This window comes from Phyllopteryx taeniolatus, chromosome 21, assembly GCF_024500385.1.
Source record: "Phyllopteryx taeniolatus isolate TA_2022b chromosome 21, UOR_Ptae_1.2, whole genome shotgun sequence".
In the NCBI taxonomy this organism is placed as follows: Eukaryota; Metazoa; Chordata; class Actinopteri; order Syngnathiformes; family Syngnathidae; genus Phyllopteryx; species Phyllopteryx taeniolatus.
The window spans coordinates 10,484,660-10,503,471 of NC_084522.1; the positions used below are offsets into that span (position 1 = coordinate 10,484,660).

General features: G+C 42.5%; 1 protein-coding gene across 3 annotated transcripts in view; it reads left to right on the forward strand.

The window, feature by feature from the left end:
• Positions 1 to 5,568: 5,568 nt before the first annotated feature.
• The window catches only part of cdk6 (cyclin dependent kinase 6), a 32,601-nt gene continuing 19,357 nt past the window's right edge, over positions 5,569 to 18,812 (forward strand). The window contains exons 1-4 of one of the 3 annotated variants that reach the window (XM_061760300.1): positions 5,572 to 6,171; positions 6,988 to 7,331; positions 13,973 to 14,108; positions 18,600 to 18,767. In XM_061760300.1, coding sequence (XP_061616284.1) covers positions 7,108 to 7,331; positions 13,973 to 14,108; positions 18,600 to 18,767 — 528 coding nt within the window. In that variant the 5' untranslated portion in view covers positions 5,572 to 6,171; positions 6,988 to 7,107. Of the gene's footprint in view, positions 6,172 to 6,259; positions 6,592 to 6,987; positions 7,332 to 13,972; positions 14,109 to 18,599; positions 18,768 to 18,812 lie in introns of those variants that run through there. The other 2 variants (XM_061760301.1, XM_061760302.1) reach the window with 2 other exon arrangements.

The window sequence follows — 18,812 nt, forward strand, 5'->3', positions numbered from 1 at the left end:
TCTAATGTCTTGTTTAATTCTTCTATGTCTAACTTTGTGTGCATGGACAGTTCTGAATATGTGTGTGAGACCTTAGTGACCACATGGATTTGTATGTGTGTCTGCATGTGGTTGTGTGTCCAGACCTGGCCCTCCCCATCTCTGGAGGCGGCAGGTGCTCCTGTGTCCCCGCAAAAGAGCAGGTTTTTATGTCGCCTCCTCAAGCTAGTGGCTTGGTTGTCATAGCGATGGCCCAACAGAAAGAGGCTTGTGTCTGGGGGCCTGTGCCGGGGAGAAGAGAGGGACAAGGACAAGAGAAGAAGAGTGAAGGGGCTTTACGTACGCCACACACTCGGGACTTGAGTCTGGTTGACAAGAAAGCGGAAGAGAGGAAATCAAGTGAGAGCGACACAAATGAAAAGCCTGGATGGTCGGCTGGCATCATGTCAGATTTGGCCTTCAACTTGAAGTAAGCATTTCAAACGCTTAACTCAGTGATTCTTATCAATTCTGTCATTTGTACTGGGAACTTTCAAAGGAATCCAATTCCACACCTGACCGATTCATCCCACAGATGTGGCAGCTATCGACTTAGAGACCTCTGGCTTTTCACTCTACCTGTTGCATGAACCCCCCTCCCCAAAGCCACCCCTATTAAGTGGCAGACAGGCCCACAATCAACCTCTTCTATTGTCTGTATGCATGTGTGCGCGTGTGTATTTGTATGTGCGTGTGTGTAAGGAGATCTGGGAGCGACTGCGAGTCACCTGCCCCTTGTTGGCTTCTCTGGTCCCCCATGGGAGGTTTGTAATTCTCTCTTGGCTGAGCTGATGAGCAGCTGCCACACGCACAACCGCAAAAAAACACACAGGGATGCACATATAGAGACACAAATATACCGCGTTTGCACTCTGATTCTTGTCTTCTGATTTCTGTCATGTCTGATTTAACTGTCTTCTGTCCACTTGCTCTTAGAAATTAGCATATTTTATCTTTTACTACCTTTGCCAAGTGCAAAAGTGAGCGGTACTGTTTGGGTAGATTGTTGCGTTGGAGGATTACGTTTAAAAAAAAAACTATGGGGGGAGGCATTACGTATTGCTGTAAATGCAGAAGGAGAAATGGCTTATTAAATTGTAAAATGTTAAGAAGCGAATACATTAGAGTAGTTCTCATATTTTTTACACAAACTACTGCCTAAACAAAATACTTAACTCTCCAAGTACCAGCAAGTGGAAGGTCGCTCAGATGAAGAGCCTAGTTGAGGGGATGTCGTTGATTTTTGAGAACTGTGGTCCTGTGAAGACTTTTGTGATTAAGGACTATATAATAAACCTGACTTGTTTTCAATTTGCCAGCATGGTGGACGACTGGTTAGCACATCTGCCTCATGTTCTGGGCACTGGGGTTCAAATCCCGGTCCCGCCTGTGTGGAGTTTGCATGTTCTCCCCGTGCCTGCGTGGGTTTTCTCCGGGCACTCCGGTTTCCTCCCACATCCCAAAAACATGCATTAATTGGAGACTCTAAATTGCCCCTAGGCATGACTGTGAGTGCGAATGGTTGTTTGTTTCTATGTGCCCTGCGATTGGCTGGCAACCAGTTCAGGGTGTACCCCGCCTCCTGCCCGATGACAGCTGGGATAGGCTCCAGCACACCCGTGACCCTAGTGAGGAGAAGCGGCTCAGAAAAGGGATGGATGGATGGATGTTTGCTTATCATTATTGGAGATTATTGGATCCTGGATGCATTCACAGATACTGCTGTGTAAAATGTGCAGATACATTTTTTAAATTATATTTATATAAAATCTAGAGGAGTGGCTCTGTCAAGCAGCATTCCTCCACATGAGGGACGCCAGTGGCAGATTCTCACAACACAGGGCTGATTTGCCAAATGAGGCCTTGCAGCAACATGCATTGTGATTCATAACTGTGGATGGGAGTGTTTTCAATTTTTCACAGATTTTGACTGACCATACACACTTTCACCCTTACTGGAATTACTTTCCTTTTTTTAAATTGCAACCTCTGTCAAATCCTGTAATGGAGATTTATGTGCATTTGGATCATATTTTGGATTAGCTTTCAGTTTGTGGTTTGGTTTGTTCTGTTCACTTAAAACAAGACATATACATAATATATCATCCACAATGTCATTTTAGGACTAATTGTCAACTCAAAAAAGTTTCATACGTTCAATGAACGAATGATGAAGATAAAGAAGACACTGTGCTCCCAAATGACTGACTTGTTCCGCCCTCTTCTCCAGAAAGTGATTTTCTTTCACAAGATAAACACAGACTGTGGAAAGTTGACACAAAATATATTACTTTGTCAAACACTGACATGTTAGTTGATGTGGGAAATGATATCCAACACTCACTTTCAGAATGTGTTTGCATAAATGTTTTGAGGCCTCTTTACCACACACAGCGAATATAATGTGTTTGTTTTGCATCTGAAGAAAAGAAACAATCATGCTAATATATTCAACCCGGGGGATGGCTCTCAAAATGGATTTCACACAAACAATTATGACAAAATTTCCACATTTACAGTAATTGGCACGTTGTTTGCTTGTGTCTTTTGTAATGCAAATTCGTTAAATTTGCCTAAAGAGTTGGGCAGCGACATACGCAGTCATGTGTAGAATAACTCAACATAAGAAATCAATCAAGCTTTGCAAGATGATTTGCTTGCCCTCGTGTCTCTTTCCTTTATCTTTTCATATAGTAAATGCTTCCCACTGATTATGATAATGCACCTTACACGCCTGTAGCTGGCCTTTTATTGAGATAATCTGACATAAATTCGTGTCATGTCTCAACCTTGTCCAGCATAATAAGAAAATGGTCTGGGGGGAAAAAAAACTATAATACAGATAATGAATCTTTTTGTACACAACTTAATTTGACAAATGCTAGTTTACACAGTAAACCTGATAAAAATGTATTTGAGAGCAGCATTTTTTTTCATAACTTCAAAGGAGGAATCTACTTCACATGGTGAAAAACAAGAATGTTTTATTTGCATTATGACAATTCATCTTACATGAATATTTGTTTATTATCATTATTGATCTCTCCAATGACTATTTTTTTGTTTTCAATATTTATGGTTGACATGTACAGTATGTTCATGTTGTTTATGAATTCCTTTTTTTTCCCTCCCCCTTGACAGTTCGTTCTGAAGCAGAATGTTCCTAGTAATACAGTACATGGAAGAGTTTTCTGTATGTGCACAATTCAGGTCACTGATAGTGAAGTGGTGCACATGGCTGACCGAGCCAGTGTAGGATAAATTTCTGCAGCGATTGTAGGTGTGAATCTGCCTTTCGGAAATGTATGTCCAGAATTGCATTATTTACATTTAGCTAAATGTTGGATTTTATCAAAATAGAAGACAATATGGACAAGACTCATGCAAATATGGGATTCTGCTATGAAGTCCACCAGCAGGCTTATGATACTGAATATTGATGGTGAATCCAAGGGCCCTTGAGTTGGGACACTGGAAAATAGTATTTAAAATTTGCAGCATTGAATTGGTGGGGGCTATTTAATACATACATTTATATAAAACCCCGACGGCAGCCCTGACAACAGACTGTGAGTGTCGTTAATACATTTAGTATAACCAGTGTACAGATATAAACTTTTCACCAGTTTCTAACAGGTTATTTGTAACAGGCAGTTGACTTGTTCAGTTGAAAGTGAGCAGTTTTTTCTTCCTCAATGTTAAATACAGTATATAAAAACAGAAACAGGTACAAAACACAATTTAAAGCTGTTTTACAGTAATACAGTAAATAACACAGCACTACATGTATACAGGGGGTCTTCAGTTTACGATGGTGCAGAAATGACATTTCGAGGTTACAACAGCTCATGGTATAAGAATTCAGCGTCATGCCGCACAAGAACGCACGCTCAGTTACCGCTGTTCCTACTGTTTTTCATTTGATTGTTTTATATTTATGGTATAAAATAGTTTTTCAGACAAATATTTACTGGAATTATGACTTTACTATTGCGTTAGCAAAAGGTTAGTAATAGACTACTGCACGTTTTGATTTGCAGGTCATGTTGTTGCTAAAGGAACTGAACTCTGTCGTAAACCGAGGACCCCCTGTACGTGTTTTTGTACCATATTGTATATTATTGTACATATTGTTGTATCAAATTATGTCCTTCTTATTGCATCATAATTATAAGGAATCATATATTTTGCACTGCACATGGTTAATTAAGATCCATCCATCCATACATCCCTTTTCTACAGGATTTGTCTACATTACGGTTATGGGTGTGCTGGAGCCTATCTATCCCACCTGACTTTGGGTGAGAGGTGGGGTAAACCGTGGACTGTCGCCAGCCATTTGCAGGTCACATATTGACAAACAAGCATTCACACTTACAGACAATTTAAAGTCTTCAATAAAACTAACATGCATGTTTTTGGAATGTGGGAGGAAGCCAGAGTAGCTGGAGAAAATTCACGCAAGCATGATGGAGAACATGCAGACTCCATAAATGAAGGATGGGGCCCCGATTCAAACCACAAAACCTCAGACCTGTGAGGCAGAAGTGCTAAACAGTAGTTCATTAACAACATACAGTAGGTTAATTAAGAGCAATTAAGAGTAATTCATATTTGACAATGCCCATGGTCTTTGATTGTTCAGCTGGACCTACGCTATGCTCCTGTGGCGTGTACTGCTCTGGTGGGAAGTACTTAAGTAGATTTTTAAGGTATCTGTATACCTTGTTTTGAGCATATTTTTCTGATGACTTTTTACTTTTACTAGCTATATTTGAAAACAGATATCTGTACTTAGGCCTTACTTTGTCAAAATGTAAAAATAGAGAAAGGTCAAGTCAAACATGGTTGAGTTTTTGATTATTTGATCGATCGGTCAATTAATACATTGATTACAATTTACCAAATGTCAAATAGTACATAATGTTGCATTGGCTTGAACTTTTAGTCCAATACTTTTTATCTTTTAAAACTGTTTCAACAGTTTTTTTAGATCAAGTTTTTATTCAACTTTTATGCGCAGTACATTTTAATTGAATCATTATTTAAGTACAGTACTGTTGTTGTATTTAAGTGTTAAAGTGGTTTAGTAATAAAACACTCATTTTATTTTATTATTATTTTTTTTTTTTTTATGAACACTTATGCCTACTACACTACTGCATTGTAATGTTGTTAATTATGGTGGCATTTAAACAGTATTTTCGAGTATTTGTGAGTGCTTTTGCCACCTCTGGTCGACTGTATGTTTGCCATCCTCACACATGTAATGGCCAAATTAGGCCTGTTGCACGACGTACTGCAGTCGAAATGACCACCGGCGCAGAGGTGTCCCCATGTCACAGATCAAACCCCGGGGCCTTGAACCTGACCCCGGTGGGACCATCGAGGTTGGACTCTCCACATTGCACGCCCCGCTGGCTCATTGTTGCCGCGGGATCTCCTCAATGGCTGCGAGGAGAGATAGATAGTGTGGCCGTCCATCCAATAAACCTTCGCTCTCCCCTCCCCGACCCCTGCGGCGCTCCCGAGTTTGACACGGGAGACAAAACCCGCCGGCGAAGAGCACTATGAATGGCAAAGCACCGAGGAGGCCGAGGGGAGAGCAAAGAGGAGGCGGTGTGCCTTTGTAGTCGGTGAGGAATGCGGAAATGTCCCCGCTCCGTGTCAAACCTCTCTGAAGGGGGTCAGGCCACATTCAGCCGGCGTGGGAAAGCCAGGCGGGGACGGAGCTCACACGGCCGAGCGGGGCTGCTGGTGCATGGGCCTGTTTGGGGGATATATGGAAGAAAAAAGAAAGGGGGAATCTAAAGAGGAGCGTGGCTTTGGAGGGCTTGTATCACGCGTTTGCCTTTGTCCTGCGTTCCCCCACTCCCCCCTAGTTGTAGCCAGTGTGCGTGTGTGTATAGCTTTCGAACAACCCTCCCCCTCCTCCCCCCCGCTTGAGTGTGCTACCCTGGGCTGGTGCAGTTTGAGGGATGGGGGGTTAGAGCATGCACCGTCCAACAACTACCTGTGTGGCCCCCGCATGGAGGACAGTGGACTGGGATGTATTTGATCGACCAGTTTTTTTTTTTTTTTTTTTTTTTTAGTGCCTCCTCACTTTATCGGACATGCCGACGTTGCGACATATTGTTGACAACATAAATCGAGGTAAACACTAAAAGTTGCGTTAAATGCGATACCAAAAGTGTGTGTATATGTTGCCCTGGTCTTCAGTTACATTTAGCAGGCAAAAAGGAGCATTTCAACCACGCGTTTGAGTTTATTTTAATTTTTAATCCATTAAAATGTGTTAAAATTAGCCGTAGCTGTTATTGAGACTGTAAGTGTTGTTAAAACATCGCGAATGCAATTCTTCGGGTGATAATACAAGGGTTGATATGTGAAAGTTGAGTTTTTCAGTGTTTTAAAATGACTAAGCTGTTGAAGTTGAGACAATGCATCCAAGAGACAGCCACGTGCTCGCTGCGTTTGTGTGGCCTCAGTGACAAACGTTTAGCTCAAAACAAAGTTAGCTAAAAATGGACATGGGCGAAGAAGCTACCTACCGCACTCACAGCGATTTAGCGTGTAAGGCCAATACTTTATTTTTGCTTGTTCTCTTTCAATTCTGCTCAATTTCCTTCAACATATAAGGCAGCTAAGACTGCCCACGTTTTGGAACATTTGCATGAGCGGCGAGTCTTTGAACGCACCAGACTGTGTGTTTAGCATAGAGCTAGCATAAAAACGCTGACGTTAAAGTGAAGTTTTGTGTGTGTGTGTTTTAACATTGTTTTACGAGGAGGAGGACATAAATTGTCAAGCGTAACAGGAGGAGCAGTGCAAATTTGGAGGCACCGAGGCTGCTGAAGTGATAGTCGGAATTAAACATGATGACAGTCCTGTAATTGCTACCTGGAGCACATTTTGACCAACTCTGACAAAGATGGTGTCTACCTCCATCCGTGTCTCTGTGTCATTTAGGCATTGCACGTGCCCACTTTTTCCTGTGAATATGACTTGGTGAGAAAGTCTGGCTCGTCAGCTTCCCTGGGAATCCCCGCACTGTTTTCGACAAGAGACGAGGAGGAGAAATAAGCAAAAATGGACAAAGAAGCGATTGGTACGCAGTATGAGCCCGTGGCCGAGATTGGAGAAGGCGCATATGGAAAAGTGTACAAGGCAAGAGATCTGAAGAACGGAGGACGGTTCGTAGCCCTAAAACGAGTTCGTGTCCAGACGGAGGAAGAGGGGATGCCTCTCTCAACCATCCGGGAGGTGGCGGTACTGAGGCAGCTTGAAGCCTTTGAGCATCCCAATGTTGTCAGGTAGGTGTGGGGGAGAAAAAGTGTGTGTAATGTCTATGTGGCCTAAACAGTAAACATATTGTAAGAAAGAACCTGCACTAATATTTATGTGTAGTGATCACCATGGCTGTGTTCAGAATAATTCCCTAATCACTACAGTACAGTGGTGCCTTGAGATACCAGTGACCTGACTCATGGGTTTTTCAAGATCAAGCTGTCGTACTGACAATTTTTTTGCTTTGGCTTGCAAGCATAAGAGATATGAGCGCTGTATGAGGCAGTGACGTCAACTCACTTCAGAACAAGCAGCAGTTTGGCAAATAGTGAACAATTCTTAAAAAAGGCGTTAAGCTGCTAATATGCCACTCCGAGTTGAAGTTTACTGTCAAACTATACATTTAAAAAAAAGTTAATTATACATTGTGTATTCAAACAACCGCATAGCTTTGCCTCAAGACAGGCTGATTAGCTTAAAGCTAACAAAAAATGAATAACGCAAGCAACAGGCTAACAAATAGCATCAGTGTCACGGTGTTAAAACCATTCAAGCAACTGATATTTGAACAAAAACAATGGAGCAACACATGTAGATGGACAATACTCATAGGCATATATTTTTTTATCCTTTGTGACAAATCTAATAATATTACTGCCGCTTACTGAGGAGTTGTGAAACTCTCCTCAGTCTCATTCATATCCATGTCTTTATTACACTGCCCTCAGGTGGCTAAGGCACCCACCAGAAGGTGAGGCACAATAACAATAAATTAATCATGATGCTCTTAACTGTTTAAATTTTATTTAAATGTTTAATGACTGTATTTTTTCAAAATGTGTAATAGTATTGAGGACTATTTTCCTTGTCCGTCCGATTGTAGCTAATTTAGGTATTTTGTGACACATTTGTGTTAGCTTGTGGGCTCACTTTTTTACTAGCCTATCACATGACATAGACGAGCGGTTTCACGTGTGTATAGAGGAATGGCAGATGCACCTGATTTTTATAATGAAATATTTTTGACTTTTTCCTCTCTGCGGCCCTGTACCCAATGTCCCACGAACCAGTACCGGCCTGCAGCCCAGTTGTTGGAGACCGCTGGACAATGGACATTTCCCCTTGACGTTACAGCTTGAATGATTGTAGCTTTCTTCTTTACCGTTGTAGTTTGAATGTGTGATGTGTCACTTGAAAAGTATACGTTACCTGATGTAATTTTCACCAGCTGAAATTTATATTTTAACAGGTAAGTTGGTTCAAAAATAGACATGGTGGAAATTTAGACGTATATAACATAATTATGGGTGGCTAGCTAATTAATTGACTTTTCATTTGCTCAGATTAATGTGGATAGTGGACAGTAGATCTTTCGATGGTGAATTGGTTTGTGTGCTGTTGTGTACAATTAATTTTTTCATTGATGTTGCAATGTACCGCATCGTCAGCTGTGGACCTTCCATAATAAATATTGAGCAAATAAATGAATAATAATATTATATTGTTTTAAGATGAGTGCATTTTACAAAATTAATTCAAACAAAGCTCTTCATGCTAGGCGGCCTAGCTTGAACTTTAGTGGTACAATTTTTAAAACAATATTTTTTTTATTTTATTATTATTTTTTTTTATAAATATCCTCAAAAATAATGGCATTTTCGCATCACGACTCATGAATTTGACTCATGCCGAAAATTAAACATTACCCCAGAAGTGGAAAACATTTCTCTCTATTGGCGCGGTGCATCATGGGATTTATTGTTTTTAGAGTTACCATTGGTTGTTCACTACTTTATAAGCTGCATTGTGGGATACTTTGAGGGCACTATAGAGGGGATAACCTTTACTCACCACACAGTCGAAGAGCACTACAAAATGGATAAGTCACTATATAGGGCACGATATAGTGGATGGGGAGTGATTCTAAACATAGCCCATGTGAAATGTATGTTGTACAGATTAAAACTAAAACATAGCCATCAGAGCTGAGGTGTTCATATTCTGGCCACATTTGTAGTTAAAGTGAATTTGTTTTTATTGAATTGGTATCTTCTGGATAGAAGACTAAGACAAATTGTGACATATTATACATTATTATTGATTTGTACATTTGGAAAATAATATGTAAGGGATCCTGGTGATGTCAAGCATAATCTAGAGTAGGGCTTCCCAAGCCTTTTCAGTTCGAGATACAAATTAGAAGTTATTAACTGGGAAGCAACTGTGTGCCAACTTGATGACCAATGAACGCAATGTTTTACTCCACTACAGCAACCCAATGAGAACTGAACTGCTACGTATTTTCGGTCCCGACCCTAAATTTGTGAAACCCTGATCTAGAACGTTCTAAACAAGGATACATTTAGAAAATTACATACACCTGTATTGAGGGAGTATGAAATCATTTTGAATTTGTATTTCTATAATCACTAAATACATCTTTACAGTTCTTCTCACATTATTGTATTGGTCAATTTCCAGTAATATGAATCTGCAATTTAAAAGAAAAACACTAACTCAAAGTTTGACCAGGGTAGGAATAATTTTTGGCTTCACTGTGTGTTTCAAATTTCCATTTCCATTTGGCAAATGCTTCACCACTGGTAGGTTTTGATTAATTCCATTGTCAAGTTCCTGCTGGGGCCATTTTGTTTCACCTTTGATTCAAACAATCACCAGTCAGTTATCTGTTCCTGTATTATGCATCACGGAAGGCCTCAACAGACATGCAGAAGCATGCCATGCACATTCTTGCCTCTAACATCCATCCATCCATCCATTTTATACCGCTTATCCGAGGTCGGGTCGCGGGGGCAATAGCTTTAGCAGGGACGCCCAGACTTCCCTCTCCCCAGCCACTTCATCCAGCTCTTCCGGGGGGGATCCTGAGGCGTTCCCAGGCCAGCCGAAGGACGTAGTCTCGCCAGCGTGTCCTGGGTCGTCCCTGGGGTCTCCCCCTGGTGGGACGTTCCCGGAACACCTCACCAGGGAGGTGTCCGGGAGGCATCCGAATCAGATGCCCCAGCCACCTCATCTGGCTCCTCTTGATGTGGAGGAGCAGCGGCTCTACTCTGAGATCCTCCCCGTTGACCGAGCTTCTCACCGTATCTCTAAGGGAGAGCCCGGACACCCTGCGGAGGAAATTCATTTCGGCCGCTTGTATCCGGGATCTTGTTCTTTCCGAACAGCCCGTATCAGGGGGTTCGCTACCCCATAGTCCCGAAGCACCCCCCACAGGACACAACACACCCTCCGGTCCACCTTCTTAAAAAGGGGGACCACCACCCCAGTCTGCCAATCCAGAGGCACTGGCCCCGATGTCCACGCGATGTTGCAGAGGCGTGTTAACCAGGACAGCCCTACAACATCCAGAGGCTTGAGGAACTCCGGGCGAATCTCATCCACCCCCGGGGCCTTGCCACCGAGGAGCTTTTTAACCACCTCAGTGACCTCAACCCCAGAGATAGAAGAGCCCGCCTCAGAGAACCCATACTCTGCTCCCTCATGGGAAGGCGTGTCGGTGGAATTGAGGAGGTCTTGGAAGTATTCTCCTCACCGGCTCACAACGTCCCGAGTCGAGGTCAGCAGCGCCCCATCCCCACTATACACAGTGTTGATGGTGCACTGCTTCCCCCTCCTGAGACGCCGGATGGTGGACCAGTTTTTCCTCAAAGCCGTCCGGAAGTCTTTCTCCATGGCCTCACCGAACTCCTCCCAAGTTTTTGCTCCAGCGACCACCAAAGCTGCATTCCGCTTGGCCAGCCGGTACCCATCAGCTGCCTCAGGAGTCCCACAGGCCAAAAAGGCCCGATAGGACTCCCTCTTCAGCTTGCATCTAACAGTAATTCCTTAATGTGTCAATGAATAATGAAGGATAATGGCTTTGTCTTATTGCACTCACAGTGGAAGGTTAAAAGAAGTTACCAGCTCAGTTCAATTTAGTGGAAATATCTGCCAGTTTGGAAGCAGGAGTTTAGGTTCTCTATTACAATTATTTAAAGTGTTTGGAATTGGTGAAGGGACTCACCAATTTGGCCAAACAATATAATAAAACAGCTCAAGTCAGGAAGGGTGCATTGTGGACCTTCTGTGAGACTCCCGGTAACCCCTGGATGTTGGTAATGAGCTCCATTATTCATTCCATATGTTTAGTGTTTGCTGAGAGCCCCCATTGTAGGCCGACAATCGAGCTGTGAGGGGCGTTTAACCTCAACGCTTCAAGAGGAGGGAGTCATTTATTCTTTGACATTGCACATAGTACTAATACCTTGAACGAATCACCTCTCATTCACACTACTGGCTCGAGCGTTTACAAGTCCTCCTCTTACAAGACAGTTGGCACAGACATGTGAAGCCTTGATGGAGGACTAAAAGAGAAATTCAGCCTTTTCTTTACATGCAGGCACTTTAAACCGCCTATGTAGATTAATGGAAGTTGTAGTTTATTGATGTGACATGGTATCATCCTCATACCACTAATCCCATTTGGCATTAAAGGATTTAAAGATGTATTAATTTCATCAATAGATAAAACAGATTAAATACTCCTTGTCATGTTTTGGTGTCGTCGATGTAATATTTAACCATTCACTTGCACTGAGCTAATAAAAGCTAATTTAAAAAGACTATACTGGACATACTTTATGAGGTCATGTGATGCCAGTAAGCCAACAGTGTCAACACAGCTCATGGCCACTGGGTTTCCATTATGGTTCCCTTAGCCTCCAGTTCTACTGCAATGGAAGATGATGCCCTTGCCGCAGCTCCCTTAAACATGCCAACGAACATAAAGAGTTGTCATAGTGCTGCTGGAGGAATGCTGCTTGTGTTCCCCAGCTCTTTGAAGAGGACACACTGCATAGATTGTTTTATTAATTAATTAATTAAAAAAAATTGTTATGGCTTTCCACCAAAGCCTGCTTTGGCTGGTCTGATGACATAATCTGGATGATTGGCCTTTGCTTGTTGCCTAGTTTGGCACAACCATAAACACTGGTGTTTAAGATTTGGTTGACTTTAATGTAGGGCTGGGTATTATTAAGAACATCACGATTCGATTTGATTTCAATTCTTTACGTTGCGATTCAATTAGATTTTGATTCTTTAGTTTGTGATTCCACTAGGAATAAAACAAAATAAAAAAATTTGGATAATAATGTATATGTGCATATTGAGTACAAAAGTAAAACAGATGGCAGTGCTGTATAAACACTGAAAAAGTGCATGTAAATTTAAATAGTATCTCATTCGTCTTGGAAATGGTGAATGGATGAATGAATGGTTTACAAAAGATCTTACTTTTGTCTATTTCTTGTTTCCTGGATTTCCAGGGGAATCCAAAGTGACGCTAAACATCAGATTTAAAAGTTGCAAGCAGTGGCCCCATTCCGCTGCGCTTTGCTTTGGTAGCCATTTTGTTGTTTTGGCTGAGTACCCATTGTAGAGGCTAAGATGATGCTTTAAACAACTATGGTGCTGCTCATTGTTTTGTTACCATAACTGATGAATAGGAGTCTGAGATAAATTTGCCAGTTGAACACACAGTCCATTTATTCTCTCCCAGTCCTCTGTTGTGATCATTAAACTCCAATGAGTTTCAAATAATTGTCAACATTACTTCACAATGCCACAGGAAGCTGTTACAGCGGTCAAAAACTGTTCAGTGCTTCCGGAAGAACACCTGACAAGGCAAAGGAAGGTTCCTCCTTAAAGAGAATTCACCGCCAATTATCCAGTGACACTGGACACACAGTAAAACACTGCAGTTATTCTGCTCCCACACCCATCATCAAGCGTTTACGTGGTTCTATTAGCTTTGAGTCTTCCACTGAAGCCTTGTCAGTCCATATTGGTAAAAGTTCCAGTCCAGTCACTTTATGTTCCTTTATCCACATGAGAAGATATACTGCATTTCTTCATTCACGCCCCCACTATTCATGAAGGATTTTTTTGTGGGTTAATGCCCTCGTATGTGGGCAAGGAGAGCCCTTTTCAAAAGATTACTCAACTCCAGGAGAACAGTAAAACAGTGAGCACACTCACTCAGAATCTCCTGTCCACCACAGCTCTCGCCTGACACTCACACGCCAAACATCGTTTTCTGACAGTTTATAGAGCAAGTTCTGAGTGCTTATGAAAGAAACTGAGTAGTGCAGGTATTCACAAAATATTCCCATACAGCCCGACCCCCAAACAACACAAGCTGCTCCGTCACACTGGTTGACTTTCAAGTTATTGTATATTTTTTGAAATGCTATATTTAAAAAAATCTTAACAGTGTGACACTAAAGATAGTCATATTACTCACACTTTGCCTGACAGGCATATACATGGAGACGGAATAGGAAGGTGTTAGCATAGCAATACTGTGGCGTTTTGAGCAGCCAGACACTTTCCTATGTTGCAGTAAATTCCACTTCTGGTTCCCACTTTTTGTCTTTGTCATCACTGTGTACCCTATGTGGTGACCACCAAAAAAACACCAAAGAAAAAGCAAAAAGCATTTGTGGAGTTAATTCTTTGGATGCTAAGTGAGATGAAGTCTTAGAAGATTTGCATACATCTTGTGAGATGTCAAACATAATGGTTTGAACTTTACTGGTTGTAAGTTATTTTTTATGCTGAGCACAATCAGCTGTATTGATCGCTCCTTTTCCCTCTTTTCCAGGCTCTTTGACGTGTGTACAGTGTCTCGGACTAACCGTGAAACCAAACTCACCCTGGTCTTTGAGCATGTGGATCAAGACCTGACCACCTACCTAGACAAAGCCCCTGACCCCGGTGTACCGCCAGAAACCATCAAGGTAATGACTAGTGACTGCTAGTCTGCAACTTTAAGAGTTGACAACCAGCAGCAGTTATTGATTCTGAATGTTCACTTACAATTTGCCCAAAGGTCGGAACTGGACGCGCCATTAACCCTTCCTCAGTGACTGCCTTCTTTTATTTTAATCTTTCCCACAAACCTCTCTTTTTTTAAGATCTCTTAATCGTGTTTCACCCCTAGGTCCCGTGATTTAGTATGTACAATACTGGAGAGTTATAGCTCAATTTTTGGGCCTCTGAGTTTAAGTGTCAGTTTTGAAATAGAGAACTTGTGGAAGCTAAAGTATCTGTCATTTTTTTCTACCCCAGGGCCATGTTTACGTGTGAGCATTCTATGTCGACCTGCAATATTGATGGTATACTGTGTAAGCATAGACGAAAACGGTGGCTCTGACCTGAGGCCTTCATCAGGGTTTTAGCCAAAGACTGTATAGTGTCTAGTGCTGCAATTTTTGCTTCTCTCTCTTTCTCTCCCCTATTACACAGACTTAGACACCTATTTGTTTTTTGTTTTTTTTAAATCCATCCATCCATTTTCTGCACCGCTTATCCTCACTAGGGTCACGTGCGTGCTGGAGCCTATCCCAGGGCGAGAGGCGGGGTAGACCCTGAACCGGTCGCCAGCCAAACGCAGGGCACAATAAAGAATATTGTTATATACTCCCTAAATAAGTGACACATTATTAATTTGTGCCATCCAAAATTGTACTGTAGTAGTACTATTAAACCATTTAATAAATTAGATTTTTACAGACCAAATTGTAGGTTATAATGACAGACTCATTAGTTTACAACATTCCTTGCTTCACTGCTTTGCTGTTAATGCCATCATCAGATCTGTGGAGGTCGAGCCACCTGTTGATTTGGTTTCGAGCTGCCTCTTCTCCCCTCACTTTGCTTTTCCTTAACATCCATGCAGCTGGAGCCATTGTAAGACAAAAGGACAATGATCGAGTGACAATATGACACTGGCTCATATGATTATTTCTAGGACAGTGGACACTGCCCAGTTACTCGCCCTCAAAATGCCCACACTCCAGAGCAAATTCATTAGATTTAATTATTGTAGCCTCAGTCAGACTTGGTACACCTATGCCTATTTATTGGTGGGTTAACATTAAATCTCCTAGATCTTTAAAATGGTCAGAAACAGCTGAAAACCAGCATAAAAGCAGGCATCCCACTCCTTGCCACCCTGTCCACCTCTGCCCCCCCCCCCCCCACCCCCCAACACCCCTACCCCCACCCCACCCACTCGGCCTAAAGACCCACCACATGCTCATTGATGAAAGAGGCCCTCCTTCAGGAATTAAATGAGCTGGAAGAACATCAAGCAGCCGAGCTACCCCAGGCTCGGTGCGCCTTGGCCCAGGCCAGCGCTTGGGTGTCACCCACCCTTCTCTGCTGCCATCATCCTGGCTACCACAGCTCTATTCTCCAAGCCTATAAAGGGGGAGGTAAATGAAGCATGGGGAGGGAATTACACTAACGCTAACCGGCAGATGTCCCATATTGTGCCTCGCTACAATAAACAATTTGGCTGCCTTTGGTACATTTGCATTAGAAAAGAAAGCATACCCAAAAAGCCATGTTGTGACTGCATGTTGCGGAGGGCTTACTACTTTTTTCCCCTGGTACCACTCTTTTCGGGAGGTGGGGGGGATCAAACATGTTGCATTATAAAAAAATAAAAATAAAAACTTAATGCCTATTTATTTGGCTGAATTGACTTGGGTTTTGTTTGCATGCTTACGAACAGATTAAAATGTATGCTAGTTTAAACTTAATTTTCAATTTAGCAACACTATTAGATTTTGAGTATTTTCCATTTATCATGCTGTCAGTTGTCATTCTTGTATTGTTTGACTCAGTTGTAGTAGAAATTGATATATCAGAGAGGAAGGTGCTTAGGCCAGGGGGGCCATCATTGTTTGTGTGTTTGTCCAAGAGTCACACTTCTAAGGTAATTAGTGTTTACGAGCAAATCCTGCTGAAAGGAAGCACGGTGAAATGGTTATTTAAAGCAGAGAGGAACTGACAGGGGGGTACTATTCTGTCAGCGCGTGCGCGGGCCCGCACACACACACACACACATGCACGCACGCACAAAATAACCAACTGCCTCGCTCTGTTCTATGACCCTGTCTGTCTGCTGCCCTCCACACTAGGTCATGGCTGGATGGAGCTGTAGAAAGGAAGGTCTGTTTATGCATCCTGCCTGCCCTTGGTCAAGACCCCACGGCCACCCCACCCCCCCACCGACGACACACATACATACAAAGACACCAACATTTTCACATACACAGGTTTTCTCACACACAAACTTTGACCCCAACAAGCGGAGGTCCATACAAATAGGAATGTTGTCTACTGCGTTTACATGAACAAAAGGCCAGGGGGACACGCAGTTTGTGTGTATACAAACGCGAACACTCTCAGCTCCTCGTGTTCACAGTACATGGTGGGGTGTCCCATCTCCTCCGCAGCACAGCAGCCAGCCCCGCGCCACTTGCTAATGTTTTCTGCTTGAGTGTGCAGGCCTCTTTGACTCAGTCACCAGCTGGTCAGCCAGTGAATAGAGCTGTGGGCTCAACTCCATGTCACTTGTGAGGTCTTGGCTAGGGATTTTTTTAGGAGGCTGGTGGGCTAAGAGGCATGTGTGTATTTACAGGAGAGAGTGTGTATGTAAAGGCTGCGATAATACGCACTAACGGCCCCAAAAAGCAAGTTTTGTAGTTGTTTTTGTACACAGTATACATCCAATCCTTCCCCTTCTCAATTTGGATATGGCAGCTGGTCTTTCATTGGAATACCATCAACGATCCAAAACCAAAGCGCTGCCCTTTAGGTATAAGCTTTATTCTAGAGCCAAAACCACCACTTTATTTATCATTGGCTCGTTACTTACTTACAGGTGCAAGACCTGTTTTGGGAGCGTTTCAGTTTGAAATGAGCAAGTCCAAGCTGGTTTGACATAGTTGCTTTCTCCCCGCACTAGTTTACTTTAGCTCAAACGTTATTGATGCAGTGCCTATGGCTATTTCTGAGGTCAGCCTGTGGCCATAAAATGAGAGGGAACGCCAATTAACTCCAGCGCAGCAGCTGCTATGAAACAGAGCTCCGTGCTTGTATAGAGCGGGGCCCTCCCTCTATCATTGGTGTGTGTGTCAGTTATCAAACATCTGCCATAGTCGACAAGAAAAGACACAGGCCTCCTCCGTTAACTCCTGTACTACCAAACCGTGTCTGCATTTTCAGTGAAGCTCATCACATTTGGGCCATTGTATGCCAGTGTGACACAGCAGTTGCTGCTTTATGTCATTTTTATAATTATTTTAATATACTGTATATACTCTACACTGGGCACAACATTAGCTGCAGATGCACAAATTACTTTTCACTTGTGAATACCCCAACTTACTTTACAGACCCAAGGAAGATTAGCTTTTGTATGTTTCAACTGCTAATGGGGATCCAATAAACAACCTGGGTTGGGAGTCAGAGTTCCTGATGTCACTCATTTGGCCACGCCTCTTAAAGCCACACATGAACTCACAACTACTACAGTGTGCCTGTGTGAGTGAGTGAGTGAGAGAGAGAGACTTTCATTTTAATTGCACTTTATAAAAAAAGTTTATTTCCATTGTCTTGTATGTTTCACAATATGATGTTGATTTTCTTTATTATAAACGTGTAACAAAAACCTTTGGAGATGTGGGGGGGGGGGGCCGATTAATGCTATTTCAATTAATTTCAATGGGGAAAATTGATTTGATAAGTTGAGTTTGATAGGCACGGTGGACGACTGGTTAGAGCGTCAGCCTCACAGTTCTGAGGTGCGGGGTTCAATCCCCGTCCCCGCCTGTGTGGAGTTTGCATGTTCTCCCCGTGCCTGCGTGGGTTTTCTCCGGGCACTCCGGTTTCCTCCCACATCCCAAAAACATGCATTAATTGGAGACTCTAAATTGCCCGTAGGCATGACTGTGAGTGCGAATGGTTGTTTGTTTCTATGTGTCCTGCGATTGGCTGGCAACCAGTTCAGGGTGTACCCCGTCCCCTGCCCGATGACAGCTGGGATAGGCTCCAGCAGGCCCGCGACCCTAGTGAGGAGAAGCGGCTCAGAAAATGGATGGATGGATGAAGTTGAGTTTGGTCATGGAACATATTTAACGCTCATATCAACGTACCACTGGATATCTAAGAACCTACTTTTGTTTAATATTTTGTATTCTGTATAACTGCCATGAGTTGTACTGAAAAGGTGTCTCTAAAATTACTTCCATCTTCTGCAGTTAAATAAGGTCACTAAAACAAATGTGTCATGGATTTTTATTTATTTTTCCTACCCCTAACCCTAATTGTACAGGTTTTGTAATCTCATTAGATAGGGTATGTTTATCCATTGAGAATGTACAGTATCAAATGTAATTATTTATAAAAAGATTTATTGATCTATTATTTTCTTACAGGATATGATGTATCAACTGCTCCAGGGGTTGGACTTCCTGCACTCACACCGTGTAGTTCACCGTGACCTAAAACCCCAGAATATCCTAGTCACCAGCGGAGGACAGATTAAACTAGCCGACTTCGGTCTCGCCCGCATCTACAGCTTCCAGATGGCGCTCACCTCTGTGGTGAGTCCATATCACAGGGCTAATAAAGCCCGATCTTTTAATTAC